At 49.0% G+C, this 17901-nt stretch overlaps 2 protein-coding genes and 1 long non-coding RNA gene across 3 annotated transcripts in view; 2 read left to right on the top strand and 1 right to left on the bottom strand.

Annotated features, from left to right (window-relative positions):
• The first annotated feature begins 20 nt into the window (after positions 1-20).
• Positions 21-1110, top strand: LOC115251345 (uncharacterized). Its single transcript, XR_003889903.1, has 2 exons — positions 21-587; positions 704-1110. It is a non-coding gene; the product is annotated as an uncharacterized lncRNA (long non-coding RNA).
• Positions 1111-2875: 1765 nt separating this feature from the next.
• On the top strand, positions 2876-9509 carry prpf4bb (pre-mRNA processing factor 4Bb). Its single transcript, XM_011608074.2, has 16 exons — positions 2876-2981; positions 4079-4157; positions 4231-5375; positions 5452-5613; positions 5699-5857; positions 5947-6028; positions 6166-6367; positions 6839-6912; positions 6985-7075; positions 7157-7304; positions 7383-7520; positions 7589-7742; positions 7819-7933; positions 8010-8161; positions 8248-8334; positions 8420-9509. Exons 1-16 carry the CDS (start codon positions 2923-2925, stop codon positions 8621-8623), a joined length of 3051 nt encoding a protein of 1016 aa, XP_011606376.1. The 5' UTR covers positions 2876-2922; the 3' UTR covers positions 8624-9509.
• Positions 9510-9750: 241 nt separating this feature from the next.
• Positions 9751-17901, bottom strand: part of gli3 (GLI family zinc finger 3) — a 73126-nt gene continuing 64975 nt past the window's right edge. The window contains exons 11-15 of the mRNA XM_003968118.3: positions 16021-16170; positions 15791-15955; positions 15421-15711; positions 13979-14372; positions 9751-13649 (exon numbers count right to left, since the gene is read on the bottom strand). Of these exons, the coding sequence (XP_003968167.2) occupies positions 11329-13649; positions 13979-14372; positions 15421-15711; positions 15791-15955; positions 16021-16170 (3321 nt within the window). The 3' untranslated portion in view covers positions 9751-11328. The remainder of the gene's footprint in view (positions 13650-13978; positions 14373-15420; positions 15712-15790; positions 15956-16020; positions 16171-17901) is intronic.

Raw genomic sequence — 17901 nt, 5'->3', positions numbered from 1 at the left:
TTCCACCCTCCTTCTTCCTCAACAACAGCCTATTATTATGCAAAGAGTCCAGCAGGCTGCGGATACTGACCAGCTCCTCATCTCTGACCAGAAATAAGCAGCCTGTCAGCAAAATGGACGTAAGAAAATGTCGTGAAACAGTAATAATGAAGGGTCCTGTTGCAGGTCCAGGAGGGGGTCTGTCCAGAAGATAAACATGACATTTCATTTACATTCTGCTACTATTGGTCAGCAGTTAGTAGAATAGCACAATTTACTGTGTGACCCCCCTTCCCAAACAAACAAATAAACTTCTGCCGGAAACTTCAACTTTATTTGTAACATGGAATAAAAGAAAGGAATCGTTAAAAAGGAACTGGTCTGCGGGCATAAAGGATCTTAATTCTTATGCAGGACTTCACACTCAGTTAAAAAAGTGATGCATGCAGATCAAAGGAGGGTCTAGAAGTGGGATACAAAAAGAGGAATGTTAATTTAATTAAATTAAGATTTATTAAAGTTTTTGGAATCTTCTGATTTTAGTCAGGTCAGACTTTAGTGACCTCTGGTGGTGACAATATGGATTGCAAACGTCTCCTTTATCCGATGTGAGTTGTTTTCTTTTAGTTTTTGCGAGATTAAAACTCTTTAGTTTTGCTGATGCCCTTATAACACGAAAACACCTTTTAAATCAGAATTTTGTTCATTCATCTTCTATCCTAAGATTCCTTTTCAACCGCAGAGCTTCGGTTTGCTGCAGAGTTCCGAGCGTGAATGATTGTGGAGAGCAGGAATGATTTTCAGAAAGCCCCTTTTCCTCCTGTGTAATAACACGATCGGGATGTTTTAAGCACAGCTTCATTCTGCGGTGGGACCACGTTTGCTGATTCAGCCCATTCTGCCCCCAAAATCCCCATTTCATTATAATCCCACCGAAAGAGTAAACGTGGGGGAATTTTATTTTTCATGACGAACTTTAAGTATATTTGTCTCTGATTACAGCAGCCTGTTCCAAAACTGCAAAGGATTGAAGAAGAGCGCTGCTCTTGGGCTTTTTACAGTTGAGTGGTTTAATAAAAGACTCATATATGTGCTTTTGAATTGTCAATACAACGTAAAGCTTCATTAAAACGTATGTACTTGTGTCTCATATGTTTTAGGCCGCGCGCACAATTTGGTCACTGCGCGTGTAATTCCCCTCCGAACCAGCAGGGGGACTGGTGTGAAATGATGTGACGTCCAAACTAAAAATTGCATTCACGAGATAAAATATTGCGGACATTAGCATCCATGTTGCTAATATCAGACAATTAGTATTTTATACAATGTGGGCAATCACAAGACTTATAGAACACTTCCTTTTATCAGAAACCCTCTTTAGACAATTTTCTGGAAAGCAGCTAACCGATTTGGAGGCTATCACATATAAATGTCACTTAATTTTTTTTATGTCTAGTCATAGTGCCAAACAAATAATGGCAGCTAAATTGGAGAAAAGCTGCACAAATCTATAGAGCCTGTGTGCGCATGCAACAGTATCAGGTCAGGAAAGTTGATCTTTCCACAGCGAACCTGCTGAAATAAACATGACCCCCCCCCCAAGACAACACCATATGCTGGGGTCGTATGCCTGGATGCCGCTAAATCTTTTTCCAATGCAAACATCAGGGACTCATAATGCAAAACTGCACAGAAGGAAAATAAAAAGAAAAATGGGCAGATCTGGCGCGAAAAAGGAGAGAGACCATCTGCATTTGTGGAGACTGATGTTGGGGTTCTTCATTGAGCTTCAGTGAGGAAATCACCCTGAGCCATAATTCTAGTTCTCCTATGAAGAGGGCAGGGGGCCAAGGTCACAGCAGGTTGGGAGCAGCATTTTAAAATGGCTGCACGAACAGCGGTTGTCTGTGCTTTACTGCCGTATCCTTGTCTGTGCTTAAGCTGCAAAAGCAATAAAAGTCTCAGGAAAGGAGATTCATGATGAAAATTCAAAACTCAGCTCACACTATCATAAATCTGCTTGGAGCTTCAAGGAGCTTGTGCAGAGGGGCGGGTGGACATTGTTCCATCATTAATGTGCACAAACAGATGTGAAATACTGACTTTACGCCTGCGGCTGCTCTAAACGCTGCGGTGTGTTTATGACACATCCCTTTAAATATGCACAAAGTTGTCCGAGCTACAAACATGAACGCATCTAAAGCAGAATCAGACACCTGTAGAGACACGACCTTCTCTGCTGGTACAAACAAGACAAATGTGCCTCCATTACTGCTGCAAGAATCCACAGGTACATCACAATAAGCATTATGAGGTTTGAAGTCACATAACACCACCAACCGTAACTGCTTATTATTTATTACATGTGTACTGGGCTAAAATTATAGCATTAAAAATAAACATTACTTTGCAGTTTCATATCACTAGTCCTGCAAAGAGTGCGTCAGGGGGATATAAATGTGTGCGTACTAATGAAACATTGTCAGCCATCTAGAAGAAATCCCAAAAATGCCCTGTGGTGCAGGAGGGGCCCCAAAAACCCACACAGCCCATTAACTCAGAGTCATTCTGCGAATACGACAACATCAGAGAGCAGATCTGAGTTTGATCTGCACCCAAGCTGGAGCGTACAGTATTATGGATCAAAGTTAAACACACTCATAATAGAAAATGTGTGATCAGATGTAACGTGGAGGTTTATTGGACCTATTTTTCTTATCGCGTCGGGTTACCGCCAGTTAAAGACTTCGGTGCTTTTTTCCCCCTGACTGAAAACGAAAACAAACGTTTAGTACATCCTAGTGGACGGATTTCGCATTTTTGTGCTCCAAACATGCGGCGCCAGCGCTGCAGGGGGCGCTACACCGATTTAATTTCAACGTACCTCATTTTGAGTTTCTTTAATCGCCGAAGAAGAAGAAGAAGCCCTCTCAACCAAGGAAAATGGCCGAGGTTGAGATGGACATCGCATCCTCAAGAATGAATAATGGAAACGAGCACGTGTAAGTTAGGAATTAAAATACGAGACATCGGTGGGGAAAGAACGCAACTGCGTGCGTACGTTGAAAACATGAGCCGGTAGTTTTGCTTTATATCACCCGAGGTCAGACGAGCAGGTCCAACGATGTTGCCGGGCCACAGCGAGGCAAACCGAGCTAGCTAGCTAAGGTTTTAAGTGCTATAAACTTTCCCGACAGGCGTATTACATAGACTTGTCGTTTACAAGTGGGCTATGTGCACTTTTAATAATTCATCAGCTTCATACGTTATATCGGCCAGCCGGACCTTTTTAAGCGCGCACACTGGTCGTGTAATGTAGGTTAGTGTGGCTAAATGCTAACGTTACCTGGCGGTAGCTCACTAGCATTAAGTTCGCTAGGATGGTTTAGCGCGTCATGGCATGTTTACGGTTAATGGCTGTAAAACATTTTGGCTCTTTGCCTCGAATAAGTGCCATCACTCAAAGTTTAGATTGCGGCCCCACGCGGCTGCTCATTGCGGAAGGCAATTAATGAAGTTGAATTTGATTTTTAACTGTTCTTTTGCGCCTTTCCAGGGTCTGGGGTCGAATTCTAGTTACGCAATAAATCGATTATTATTGGTATAAGTAGTTTTCAAGGAGGCGTCATTTTATTCTCGTTGGGTTTTTAATTTTCTTTCTGGCGCTTTTAAAACGTGCACGCAATTTATGCATTTTTTTTTTTTTTAAAAAGTCGATCATTTATGCGATCGAAAGACGGCATTTTTAATTCGTAAGCGGCTGATATTATTTAGTGAATGATAACATTGGTAGTGAGAGTCACAGCACTTTTTAGCTGTGTGTTTTCCCGGTTGCCATGGGTTACTCGGGGCAGCCGGTTTCCGGGCACCTCATTCTTTGTTCCTTATCCTTTACGGTTTATGGTGTAAACATGTTGTAAATTTACATTACTCCCGATTTATGGCATTAGATAACACTAGGATTTTAGCTCTCTTGTGGCTCTCTTGATGTTATTAGTAATTCAGCCATCCTACCTGTTCCAGTGAAAATATACCTTTGTGTAAGATGCATTTGACTTTGTAAAACCATGGAAAAAAATGTATGTGTATTCCTAAATAGGAAACAGGATCTGGAAAGCCAGGATAGAAGTGGAAACGAGGACAGTGGAGACATGTCGGAAGAAGAGGAGGAAGAGGAGGTAGGAGATCCATCTTCAAAGATCGTTATTATCTGCACATCGGGCTAATTTGTTGTTCCTTTCGTTTCCATAGGGGCTGGCAGTAAATAATGGCGAGAAAACGGAAGAAGGGTCCAAACACCACAGCAGCAGTGGTAAACACAAGAGGAAAAAACACAAGCACCGCAGTAAGCACAAAAAGCACAAACACGCCTCGGATGAGGACAAGGACCGAAAGCGGAAGCATCGTCACAAACACAGGAAACACAAACGCAAGGAAGGCTCCTCTCCCTCCGCCGCCATCATCTTCGGCTCCTCCAGCCACAGAAAAGGCGACTCCTCTCCCTCCTCTGGAAATCCCAGTTTGGACGACAGGGCTTTGCTCGAGGATTTGGAAAAACAGAGGGCCTTGATTAAAGCTGAGTTGGACAGCCAGCTGATGGAGGGGAAGGTTCAGTCTGGAATGGGCTTGATTCTCCAGGGTTACAACTCTGGATCTGAAGAAGATGGAGAAGCGCGCATTCGAAACGGAGAGCAGCATCAGCGGAGTTCTGGCAAACCTGCAACTCCCAGAAAGGGGAAAAGTGGGAAATCTAGACGGGACTCAATAGAGGGAGGTAAGGCCAGTGCCAGGCACCGGAGTAGGAGTAGATCTGGAAACAGGCTAGAACAAACCAAGGAGACCAAGGACAAGATGACCAAAACCCCCAAGGACACAGTTGTGAAGGAAAGAGGCCGCGCCAGGAGCCGATCTAAAGACAGAAAGCGTGCAGACAGCACTGACAGGTCCAAGGAAAGAACCAGGAAGTCTGACTCCCCCTCTAACATGAGAGGAGAACAGAAAAGCAGCCGTTCTGACAAACGTTCCTCCTCCCAGCAGGACGACAGACCAAACCAGGAGAGGGCGAGTCGTCAGTCCAGATCGCCACGGCGAGAAAGGCCAAGCCGTTCAGAGGCCGAGCGGGACAAGCGGCCTGGCAAGTCGCCATCTAAGGACGCTTCTTCAGGTAAAGAGAACCGCTCCCCTCACAGACGAGCGCCTCACAGCCCCGCTCGGAAACGCAGCGCCTCGCCGCGCCACAGAGACGCCCACCCCCACCCAGCAAGCACCTCAGAAAGGACGTCCAAACGCAGCCACTCCCCCTCCAGGACGAGGACTCCTCCCCGCAGAGGCCGCAGCCGCTCACCTGACTTCAGTGTCAGGAGGAGGGAGATGGACCGCCAGGACTCACCTGTGAGGTTAGAGAACCGAGCCCATTGTAGAGACGCGTGTCGCGGAGTTTGCTGTTTCTTTACTGACCGTCTGTTTCTACAGGAAGCGCTATCGGCCAGACTTCGGCAGGGATCGATCCCGAGATACCAGTCCCAGATTGGCCCCTCGCCGCAGGATAAGTCGCTCGCCCCTGAGACGCAGGTCCCCATCGCCACGGCGACGCTCTCGCTCTTCGCCCCGCAGACGCTCCCCAATGAGACGCAGGTGATTACGTTGACATGTTAGCAGCCGGTTCACATACGGTCTCAGATCCCAAAACTTTGGAACATCAAGCAATTCTATCACGCAGGTCAATGGAAAGAGACCGATACGGGAGGCTGAGACAGTACAGGCGCTCGTCGTCCCGCAACCGGGACAGGAGGAGACGACACAGCCGCGACGAGGACAAGTTCAAGGGCAGCCTCTCCGAGGGAATGAAGGTGGACCAGGAGTCGTCCGAGGAAGAAGTGTGAGTGAATGAGTCCCACGGGCATGTGGCGATGTGGGCGTTCCTCACAGGGGGGCAGCCGTGTTCTGACACCGTATGTCTGGTTGCAGTTTGGAGGATTTTGATGGGGAGGAGATAGACGAAGAAGCACTCATTGAACAGCGTCGGCAGCAGCGGATGGCTATTGTCCAGGTCTGTATGTACCTCCGAGGTGTCACAGGACTCCAGACAAAGCCGTTCCGGGTCTGTTGTGGTCCAACCGCATCGAGACACGCTACACTGTGAGTTTCCACTGTTCCCTCACGGTCCAAACCTCCCAAACTGTTCAGAAATACAAGGCCGGGAACGAGGACGGCAACATGATATCGGAGCCCAGCAGCCCCCAGAGCAGCACGCGCAGCCGTTCCCCCTCTCCCGACGACATCCTGGAGCGAGCGGCGGCAGACGTGAAGGAGTACGAGCGGGAGAACCTCAACACCTTCGAGGCCAGCATCAAAGCCAAGCACAACCTCATCGCCCAGGAGAAAGACGGTACGGTCCGCCGCCACCACCGCGTTTGTGTGCATGTCAGCATACAAGGCCAACTGAATGAACTTTGCCATCAGGAGTGAAAATAGACGCTATACTATTTTCCGACCCCCTGGTAATTGTTAAAATGAAATTTGAAGCGGCCAAATCTGCACGTTATACATCTGAGCAGTGTTGACGTCTTCCTGAGGAAACCATTCTGACAAACCAAAACCAGCCGTGCGGATGTGAAGGAAAGCCAGTTCAGTTCCGACTTGTGTGATGCAGGGATTTTTAATTTTGTGTCTTTCTGTCATGTGTTCATTCAGTTGCTGGCTTGTAATCCAAAGCCTGGTTGTCTCTGCCCCCTGCAGCATATTTTGAGCTCTGCAGAGTATGTGAATCAAACACATGTTCCAGATATTGTGTTTTACAACCCAGCAGAAGGACAGAAACTCACGCCTGCATCCTTTTATTGTTGTCTGTGTGTTTCAGGAGCCAACCCCAAGAGGCCGTCGGCCCCCGACATGTTTACAGAGTCCGATGCTTTGTTCGCCGCAGACTTCGACGTAAGCAGCTGAAGTTTACTGTTGGAAATAAGTCCGGAAAACGGTGATTTTGATTAAGTTTGGGTCCTGCAGAGTGCGAGGATGAGGGCCGCAGGTGTAGGGAAGGACTTCAAGGAGAACCCCAACCTCAGGGACAACTGGACCGATGCTGAAGGCTACTACAGTAAGGACCGTCCGGAGACTCCAGAGTCTGCTGTGCTCGCACTTTGCTTCAGTATCAGTGTTTGAACTTTGCTCCTATTAGGGGTCAACATCGGGGAGACGCTGGACAAACGCTACGACGTTTATGGCTACACGGGTCAGGGCGTGTTCAGCAACGTGATCCGAGCCAGGGACACTGCCAGGGCTGGCCAGGAGGTGGCAGTCAAGATCATCCGTAACAACGAGCTCATGTGAGTCCGACCGACCAAAGCGGCGGTCGACGCGCGGACGCTGGGTCGATCCGCCTGTAAAACACCATCCTCTTGCAGGCAGAAGACGGGTTTGAAAGAGTTGGAGTTCCTGAAGAAGCTGAATGACGCCGACCCCGACGACAAGTTCCACTGCCTTCGCCTCTTCAGGCATTTCTACCACAAGCAGCACCTGTGTCTCGTGTTTGAGCCGCTCAGGTAAAGAGGAAGCGGGGTCACCGCCGTCAGATGTGCGTTCGTTAACTCTGCTACGGTCTCATCTGCAGCATGAACCTGCGAGAGGTGTTGAAGAAGTACGGGAAGGACGTGGGACTGCACATTAAGGCCGTGCGCTCCTACAGCCAGCAGCTGTTCCTGGCTCTCAAGCTGCTCAAGCGATGCAACATCCTCCACGCCGATATCAAGCCAGACAACATCCTGGTGGGTCCAAGGTTTCTGTCCTTAAAAACCACGAGTGTTGCGGCGACGTGCGTCCTAATGTTTGTGCCTGCCAAAGGTGAACGAGTCAAAGACCATCTTGAAGCTGTGCGATTTTGGTTCCGCCTCTCACGTTGCCGACAATGACATCACCCCGTACCTGGTGAGCAGGTTCTACAGAGCTCCAGAAATCAGTAAGTGTCAGTTTGTGGGGCAGGTTTGAAGGGCTGTGTGGACCAGGGCCCCGCTCACATCCTGCTTCTGCCTCAGTTATAGGGAAGCCCTATGACTATGGGATTGACATGTGGTCTGTGGGCTGCACTTTATACGAGCTGTACACGGGAAAAATCCTCTTTCCTGGATCTTCTAACAACCACATGATCAAACTGGCTATGGACCTCAAGGGCAAGATGCCCAACAAGGTAAAGTTGCATCAGTTATTGTTGGTATTTCCAAGTCGATGTGAGCTGTGTTCGACTGACGCAACGCCGTGCTCTTCTTCCCTCAGATGATCCGTAAAGGCTTGTTCAAAGACCAGCACTTCGATCAGAACTTGAACTTCCTCTACATTGAAGTTGACAAAGTGACAGAAAGGGTAAAACTTCCTTCTCCTGCAGCTCTTGATGATGGTTTTTTTTTTTTGGGGCTGTTCCGTCACGTCTTCATGTGCTGTTCTTCAGGAAAAGGTGACTGTGATGAGCACCATGAACCCCACCAAAGACCTGCTGGCAGACATGATCGGGGGCCAGCGGCTCCCGGAGGACCAGAGGAAGAAGGTAATGCAGCTGAAGGACCTGCTGGACGGCACCCTGATGCTGGACCCGGCCAAACGCATCAGCATCAACCAGGCGCTGCAGCACCCGTTCATCCAGGAGAAGATCTGAGCGCCTGAACGCCTCACGGGCTCGGAACAGACACGGAACCAACCACTACAGCATCTCTGACACGAACGCCGACTGGTCAGAACATCATGGACGCTAGTTCTTCCTCAACTTGAGTTGGTTTCAGGATTCATATTCCATGTTTTATTGTAAATAGGTAATTGAAACGGTAGAGGCTGATTTACACACCCGACAACGCAGTTCCTTTTTTGTTTATTTTATTTTTTCTTAAATTTAACCGGCATTGGGAGTGAGAGATGTTTTAAAGAGAAGTATAATTCCTGTACATAGTGATGCAATCTCTAGCAGCAGAGAGTCGAGCTTTTGTTGTAGCCGCCGATGAACCATCTCATCCAGGGCAACGCATGCTTTTGAATGTGCACCGTGTTTGGTTTCTGTGGCGCAGGCCTGCGTCAGCGTGCATCAGAGTCCCACATTACAGAAGCCCGCCACCACCAAGACCCTCAGACGAGCTCTGAGCAGAAGGATCCAGATGCATATGATGTACTCCTCGTTTTGTTTTTTTTTGTTTTAAACATAATTGTTTTCAGTTTTTGGAATTTTTAAAAAACTCTCCTCCCCTCCCCCTTGCAGCACTCCGGCCAGGTCCTGGCTCTGATAAGGCTCACGTTCAAGTGCCTCCTCTTTGAGCTGTGTTTAAAAACACCCCCAACTGGCCTGTGGAAGCCACAGCTGTCACCTCCCTCCTCCTGTTACTGTATATAGACCACCGTAACATTCATTTCATGTGAAAGCTTTTTGTTTCCCATGAAATGGTTAAAAAAACAACTTGTGATTTCAATAAAGAATTGTCGTGGAAATGTTGCTGAAAGAGCATCTCGGTATAAGACAACTTTTTAGTAATAAAATGTTTCCTATTCTACACCAACCTGCTTCCTGCTTCCTTCTTCGGTGCTGTAGTGCTTCGCGGTGGCCAGCAGAGGGCGCTCCGTTCAAAGGCCGACTAATGCTTTTAAAACTCTAAAGTCTATTTTTTATTAAGTGATCATCTTGTGTGACGTGTGTGGAGGTGCTTTGATCCATATTGATGTGCAAAAGTTATGTTCTCACTCTGTCTTTGCCTTTTATTCTTTCATCCCAAACCCAACTTGAAAAGAACAGACATGGAATAGAATTTAAATTTTTATTAAAACCATACAAACATTTTTTTATTTTTTTTTTATAAAAGAGCAAAGTGGCTGCTCTGGTTCAGCGCTGGACCAGATCCCTCAGTGCCCGGGAATCCCTGCTTTTAAAGTCAGTTCTTTGCTCCCCATTTCTGCTAAACCTACAGAAATTATATAGTATTTACATGTCACGTATAAAAGAGCACAATAAATGTGAACACAAACAAAAGTAGGATGCATTTCACAAATCTTAATGTTTTCCATCTTCAGATTTGACCTAGAAATTGTTCTGTCATTTACTTTAAACGTTTAACTTTCCCATAATTCCCAACAGAAGATTGGCAGTGATCGTTCTCTTGATCGACAGGCAGTTTCTTATAAGGCACATCCCTCAATGTGTGTTCCTCCCTTTAAAGGAGACGGTTACTACTTTTTGGAAACAAAATGCCTGGCTAAAAGTTTAATGGAAAACGTACCAACCATCAAAAGTACCTCGTTGACACTGCGAGGCAAGATGCTAACACTGTTGACAATCCGCAACACTCAGTGGCAGTACATGTTCTGAATTTAAGCGCTTTGGAGGGGGAAAAACAACAAAAAAAAGCAACAATTTTACAGCATTTATTCATATGTGCTGTGAGCCAAACCTGGTCGTTCGCGCCATCGAAAGCTCTCGAATCCCTTGAGCTTACAAAAGAATACTGGAGGAAGTGTCCATATCGGCTCGGAACAACCGTGCAACTCGACAACCAGGATTATCACAACAGAATTCAAAAATAGTTATATACACTTTTGAGTACCGTAAGCTGTGTCTCTACCAAGTGGTACAGGTGTGGTGCCTTTCCCTCTGGAGTTCCCCCCCCGGGAAAGCAAACCCAATCATGAAGTACCGTTCCAACATTTGCCCAACTACTACTTAGTGGGAACGTCAGGAGACCGACTAAATGTAGTTAGTCGAAAGTCTTGAAGACTCGGATGTGTCCAATTTTTGGACGCGACACCATTCAGGACAAAAAAGAAAAGACTTGGTAGGAGCACTGAAACATTTACAGCTTCACAAAAGCAACATACAGATGACAGCAAATGTAAATACACCACTGAATAAAACCTCGGTACATAAAGTTTGTGCGGTAAGAATGATGCCGACTTGGTACGGTCCGGGCTCGTCCCACTTACGCAGACAGGGTTGCGTTGTATACATGCACTTTTTTACCCATCGGAGTGTACAGCAAAACGGTGACGATACACAGAATACTGTTTCAAAGGGGTGAGCTTTGGCTCGCCATCACCTGGTAATACAAAGAGCTTCAAAAATAGCCTACATTCCAGAAAAGGAATAGAACTATTTGCCTATACATAATTTTGACGCATCCCATTTCTTTCTGGGATGATCCTTTTACAACCTCAACGGGATCAACAAGCGCCTCTTCCACAACACTTTAAGTACGTTCTGAAGTTCTTATAATCGCCGCTTTGGTCTTTGTCTTCACGTAAACCACCAGAGTTTTTCTGTTTTTGTATTTTCCATCTGAGGGGAGAAAGAAGGAGTGGAGGAGAGAGAGAGAGCGAGCGAGCGAGCGACTACTGCATGATAGCCAGGAACTTGCTCTCTTCCGCGAGTGTTGTGAGGAGAGAACTCATGTCTCCGATCGCCATGTTGTTTAGTCCCGGCGCCACACTGTGGAAGGCTGCGGATGCTCGAGGGGTGGTGAGGCGCGATGAGGTCCTGGACATGGCCTGGAAGATGGAGGGGCTCAGCAGTCCCGACCCCAGGCTGCCCTGGTCGAAGCCATCCTCGAGGATTGCGCCAAAATCCAGGCTTGTGCCTTGATCTAATGGAGGCCCAAGGCTGTCCACTGTGCTGGTCACCTGGTCTGCCCCAGGGGAGAGGAGGGCAACTGGGGCCGTGCCGTTGATGCCTTCACTTTGCCCGAGCGGCTCAGTGATGGAGCCGAGTAAGCACTGGTCCTTCAGAGCCAGGAAAGAGGAGGCTTTACAGTCCCCTTCTCCGTAAGAGAGGGACTGGCCATACCCGCTCTCCGAGTATCCCTGGTCCGGGGCCTCCAGCTTCAGCCCTGATACCTGATGTGCAAGAGAACAGTGATCCCCATTTCTCCGCATCAGTTGTTGCTTAGTGTTGGTCAGCATATTGCTGGAATTGTGACCCTGTTGGGCCCTGGCAAAGGTTCTGTAGCTGTTGGGCGGGTGAGGAACGTGGACCTGCCGATGCAGAGATAGAGCAGCTCCATGAGAGAGGCCGGAGAGGTTGTTGAGGGAGGAGCCGGGATCGGCTCCATCCTGCGACGGGGTAGTGCTATGGTGTTTCAGCTGGGAGTGACTCTGTCTTGGAGCTCCGTTGGCAGGCTGCTGTTTAAAGACTTGAGGAAGGGGGCCGTCAAGGCCCTGTGGGAAGGTAGATCTTCCAATGGTCCCTCGGGTGCCTCGCAGTTCCATACAGGAGTTGGGTAATGTCTCCAGCTTCACCGCAGGGTTCACACTACAAGCACCTTGAGGCTGACTGGCATTGGGACAATTGTTCTGAAATTCAAGGGGCACTTGCTGCTGAACCACCATGTTCTGAAACCTGCCAAATGGTGCAGATGCACATCCATTTCCTGAACCTGTCCACCTTCCATATGCTGTCTGCTGGTTCTGTTTCCTGTGAGGAGACCTGTCAGCACTACCAGAGCTGACTTCGTTCCATTGGATGGGAAGACTGCTCGGGCTTTTCTGCTCTGCTATCTGGTGCTGGAGACTGTGGGACCCAGGGTAGGACATGTCCAACCCTGAGGACTGGATCTGCTCGAACTCCTCCATGGATGGATAGGAGGTGTCCCTTTGGCTGGAAGCTAGTTGGTCCTCAATGTTCAAAAGGGACAAACTATCTGACTGAACCTGCGAGTGGAGATACTGCACCAGGTCATCTGGTAGCATATCCTCATCCCCAAGCAGGAAGCCAGAACCTCCATCTTCCTCCATTGCCAGAGCTTCTAATGCTGCGTGTTCTGCTATGCTAGGGTTGTACGTCGAATGCTGCAGGAATCTCTGCATGTTCCCCTCCGAGCGTGTGGAACCCTGGAGACTGAGGCTGCAGTTTTCGGGGATAGAATGATGAGCCAGAGGTGGGAGAGGATGGAGGTTGTTGAGGCTGCTGAAGCGCTGCACCGGAGGCAAACCACACGCATCGGGAGCCTGCGTTCTCACGGGATCACTGGCCCTCCTGTTTCTATTCAACGCTCCCTCGCCAGGATAGAGGACCCTCCTTCTGGAACCTGAATGCCCCACGTAACCACCTGTGTTTCCCCATGAACTCTCGCTGCAGCGGTGCGGCCTGACCAGAGGAGGCAGCGTCTGGTTGCTGCCTCCGTCATCCATCACGCGCTCCATGCTGGGCAGAGGCGTGGGAGGCGGGCCGCCCGTCGCCGCCGCATATTTGGCTTTCAAGTGGTAATGCTGCGCTGGAGTCAAGCTGAGCATGCCGCGCGACCCCCCTCCCCCTCCAACGCCTAATCCAAACACACCTCCGCAGCCGCCAGAGAGCGGTCCTCCACCCCCTCCTCCCGCCCCGCCTCCGCAGTGACTCGCCTCGCTCGACCGGCGCGAGGCGTCCGTCGATATGGGGTCGTAGGAGTCGGTGGAGCTGAGGTTGTGGAGGCGGCGGTGGTGGGCAGCGGCCGTCGTGGCTTCGTTCTGGGAGGCCTGGCTGGAGCGCCGACTGGAGAAGCAGGGGGAGATGCCCGAGGAGCGCCGGCTGCTGCTCAAGTAGGCGGAACTGGCGGCGCTGCCGCTGCTGTCCCGCCGGTCCCGGAGCAAGTTCAGCACAGTGAGCTCCGTGCTGCCGAGCTCCCCGTTGATGGGCGGCTGAGGAGCAGTCACCCCCCACTGTCTGCCCAGGCAAGATCCTGGAAACACGCACAAACCAGAGGTGTAAGAAACTCCGGAAACTCCAAAAAAAAAGGGGAAATTACAGCAGTTTTGAGACAGATTCAGCACACAGATCCTCTCAGGCACACGGCCATGAAACATCGTTATGTGCTCGTTCCTCCGATACGATACACAGCTGATCGGACTTGATATGAATTTGTAGCGTAACCGTTCATTTTAAGCATGAGTTTTTGCCTCAAAGCTTCAGCTGAAACGGGCAGCAGGGATTTTCTGGATTATTTCTCCCGCTCTACCTTGCCACCTCTAAACGATACTAAAAAAAAAACGGAACAGAAGTGAATCTCACCCTTCCCCAGGATGTTGGGTAACGTGGCAACCTTTGGGGGCGGTGTCGGGGACAGGGGCCCCAGCCTGGGCAGCGCTTCGTTCACCTGCTTTAGCCTCTCCATCTTGACGTGCTCCATCCAGCGCAGGGGGCGGCCCACGCCCCGCCTAGCCTGCAGGGTCAGCATGGCCGTGGATGCCGTGGACACCGTGGAGTCCATGATGGGGGCCTGCTCACCCTCCTCGCCTTCCTCATCCGCCTCCTCATTTTCCTCTTTCTCCTCATTCTCCTCTAGCCCCTCCCCTGGCGAGCGTCCGGCACTCACAGCAAGCTGGACTCTACTGTAGGGATAGGTGCTGACGGGGGACTGGTCACTGCTGCATGTAGACTGACCGCCAGGGCTTGGCTGAGACGTCTGACAGATGATTGGGGCAAAGAAACACTTTTGAATCTGGTGGGTCGGGCAAGAACTCCTTCAACATTTACAACACTGCCCCTCCAGGAACTTTAATTGGACCATTTTTAACTCATTACTCACAAATGACTAGCATATTTCTTTCCATGGGCTGTAAGGTTTCAGCCCTTTTTTTGAACCAATGCAAACAACCCCCCGATGTTCTCTGGGCACGTTAACTCGGTTCTCATCTCGTTTGAGGGTAAAGCTCAACTGTTAAGTTCTTTCCCCCCGTTTTATGACAATAAAATGCCTAAAAACCTTCCAGGTTGTGTCAAAAGCTGTAGGAAAACGAAGTGAAAGATCCTGGAGGTACAGTGAAAGATTATTAAAATGCAATTCAATGAAGAATGAATTCCCTACTCCTCAATCTATGAGCAACGATGAAGATCACTGATCATCTTTTATTCCACGCAGGATAATGTTGTTGAACAAGTTACAGTGATTCAACGCTAACAAGGTTTTGGAGGTCAAACCATGTGTTGGGCTGTTCAGACAACAGGCAAATAGGATCAAGGTCTCCCGTGAGTTGAGCTAGCGCTAATTATGTTGTTCAACGTTAGCGCGCGTGGTGCACTGAGGAATAGGACAATTACAGTTTCTGCCATGCTGCCAAATGCATTTGCAGAGTTTTCATCCTGTTTGCAGCGTGAATGAATCTCGGCTGCACAATGGAGGCAGCTTTTTCTGCGTCCTCAAATCTTTCCGACCAAAGTCAGAGGAAAACAGCTTTTAAAATACACTGCCACAAATTACAGCTGTGATGGGATGAGGAGACAGAAACTTTCACGATGGAAAAGGAGACGATGGTTCACTGGAGTGACGCAAGACGACAGGACATCTGTCTCACCTGATTACCCACTGTCCTTAGCAAGAGAGGGAGCGGAAATGCCGAAGCATTGAACAGAAGAAAAGGTTTACCCGTTAGAAGACGTGAGCGGTGACAGTCCTGCTTTAAAGGTAAGCTAGGCAGCAAATTATTCAGATAAACCCTGAAGGGGAGTCTCACCATAGGCTTCTCTGTCTTGATGGACTTGACCTGCAGACATTCTTCCTGTTTTGAGGTAGAGTGGTTGTACTCCCTTTGGTCCGTGTACCCGCCCAGGGGCAGCTGCCCCGGCGACCGGCCCTGGCCGTTGGTCCCAGGCTCCCGTGGCTGGGGCGGGGGTCGGGGGTAATCCCCGCGCTGCTTCTTAGTGACATGCGCTTCTGGCCCGTGTACAGTCTTCACGTGCTTACGTAAGGAACTCGGGTCCGTGTAGCGTTTGGTGCAGCCTGGGATTTTACACACGTAGGGTTTCTAGAAAGGAAGGAACAAGGATGAGCTCTGGACACGTGCTGCCTGGCTAAGGGGCGGGACTTCCTCTAATTATAGATACCTCGTTTGAGTGCGTGCGGTTCTGATGCTTCGCCCTGTCCGAGGCATTGGAGAAGGCCTTGTTGCAACCTTCGTGTTCGCACACATATGGTTTCTCTCCGGTATGTGAGCGTAGGTGAGTCTTTAGGTTTTCCAGGCGGGAATAGGCCTTAGCACAGCCCTCGAACTGCAGGGAGGTGGAACGTTACGAGGTGGGTGCGAGTATAAACCGCTCTGTTCTGGTTCACTTACCGTGCACTTGTGGGGTTTTTCTCCAGTGTGTCTTCGCATGTGGACCACCAGCATGTATTGCGCCTTAAAGGGCTTCTGCTCTCGGGAACAATCCTCCCATCGGCACACAAACTCCTTCTTCTCCCCATGGATGTGGTCATTGTTGATGTGCTGGAAAGAGAAATATTCCCCTTATTAATATTAGCATCGCCGAACACAGGAAACGGTTCCTGCTAACGCTGTCCCGGTCAAAAGTATCGGATTGGTCCCCGATACCTGTTTTTTTTAATTGTTTCGGATCTGACGGAGGAGGAAACACGTCCGATAATGTCTGTAAACAAAGATGGTTGCGCGTGCAGCGTGGCAACGGTACCGTGGCGGTTAGCAGATGCTTGTCACGCTAAATTAACGTTAAGGTTGTGGATGATGTCGGCTGGAAGTGGTTCTATTCTCCGATACTGCTCAGTGCTGGCCAGGATTCAGCTGCATCGTCTCTACTGTTGACATATAAAAAACAAGCCTGATGCTTTTGATTATTTTTTTTTGTCTGGCCAAGACATGCTCAGACGGTTAGGATCTGGAAACTACCTCCTCATGGCTCCAATTTTTTGCTTTATAAGTCTCGTGCTGGAATGAAATATATCAATGAATGTGGGCAATTGATTCCATGTAATTTGTCTGTGAAACGTAGTTACTTTGGTATCAATAACTTTATTGTAGGCCTTCTTGAAATCAGCACCGTAAACTGTATCGGATTGGATCGTATTAGGATCGGGATCGGAGAAAAACTGGATTTGGACACCCCCGAGTTTCTTCTAAATATTCAAGTTCCTGTTTTTTCTTCACGTGTTAAAAGTTCGGCCTCGCTCTGTAAACACAATGACGAAAAAATAATTCTGTCCCAGAGTTCCAGTGTCCAAGCTGAGCAGGATTTTCAACTAAAACCCTGTCACTTCGCATCACGCCAGGCCTTTGCCCCCCCCCCGTGACAGCCACTGACAGTTGTGCTGCCGTGGCAACTTCCAATCTAAGGCTTAGGAAGAGAGGGAGGTGAGGGCGAGAAATCAAAGTTCAGTTGAGGCATGTGAAATTCAGGGGGCTTCACAACTGCAGCCAAGCATTATATCTTTCAGCACCACCTTTCTCTGGCTCCATTCTCTACATCTCTTTCTCCTTTCACCACTAATCGCCTCCATAAACCCGTGGAAGTGGTTGACGTGACAGAGGGACGGAGGAAGTCGGGGGGCTCAAGCAGACATCGACCCTCTGGGGACAACATCTGGCTCTCTTTCAGATACAAGACTGTGGTGGCCTCTGAAGTGCCTTTCTGGGAGCATTTTAAAGCCAAGGAGACCCGCTCAATATCCTGACTAACACAGACCGGCATTATTACATTCCTCAGCAGTGCCGAAGACTCTGTTTAGCTCACGGCAGAAGGAAGACAAATAGAGATTGGAAGCTCGGCTGCTGGTAAACATTGGGAGAAACATGCGTTCCTGGAGCACCTAAGAGTGCAAAAGCCTGTAGCAGTATGTAAAGAAAGAGTGGAAGAACGGCCCCTTCCACGGGTGACGTGGTTTTGTTCTATTCTATGGAGAATCCGAGCGGTTTCCAGGTCTATTAGAGGGTGATCAACAACTGAGTGAAGGCAGGAGCAGAGGGATATGACAGCAGAGGCAAAGACCAACACTGACACTAATCTGTCTGCACACAGCCTCCATTATTCTCACATGACAGTTTTTTAATTCCAAAGTGACAAAACCAGACTAATTCGATGGAAAATGATTGGGGAGCGTGCGACCACAGAGGCCAGCGAAGTCCCCCACCGCCGAGATTGATCTCGCTCCCAACCTCGGCGGTGGATATCGCAGAAAAACCGAAGTTGTCTCCGTTTTTCCTGGT

Source organism: Takifugu rubripes, chromosome 10, assembly GCF_901000725.2.
Source record: "Takifugu rubripes chromosome 10, fTakRub1.2, whole genome shotgun sequence".
NCBI classification, from domain to species: domain Eukaryota; kingdom Metazoa; phylum Chordata; class Actinopteri; order Tetraodontiformes; family Tetraodontidae; genus Takifugu; species Takifugu rubripes.
This window is presented reverse-complemented; position numbering and strand designations above follow the sequence as displayed.

Coding starts and splice junctions, on each gene's coding strand:
- prpf4bb (XM_011608074.2), top strand. CDS start 2,923: ATGGCCGAGGTTGAGATGGACATCGCATCCTCAAGAATGAATAATGGA. Junction 5,376..5,451: donor CGCCAGGACTCACCTGTGAG/GTTAGAGAACCG, acceptor CTGTTTCTACAG/GAAGCGCTATCGGCCAGACT. Junction 7,521..7,588: donor CTCGTGTTTGAGCCGCTCAG/GTAAAGAGGAAG, acceptor TCTCATCTGCAG/CATGAACCTGCGAGAGGTGT.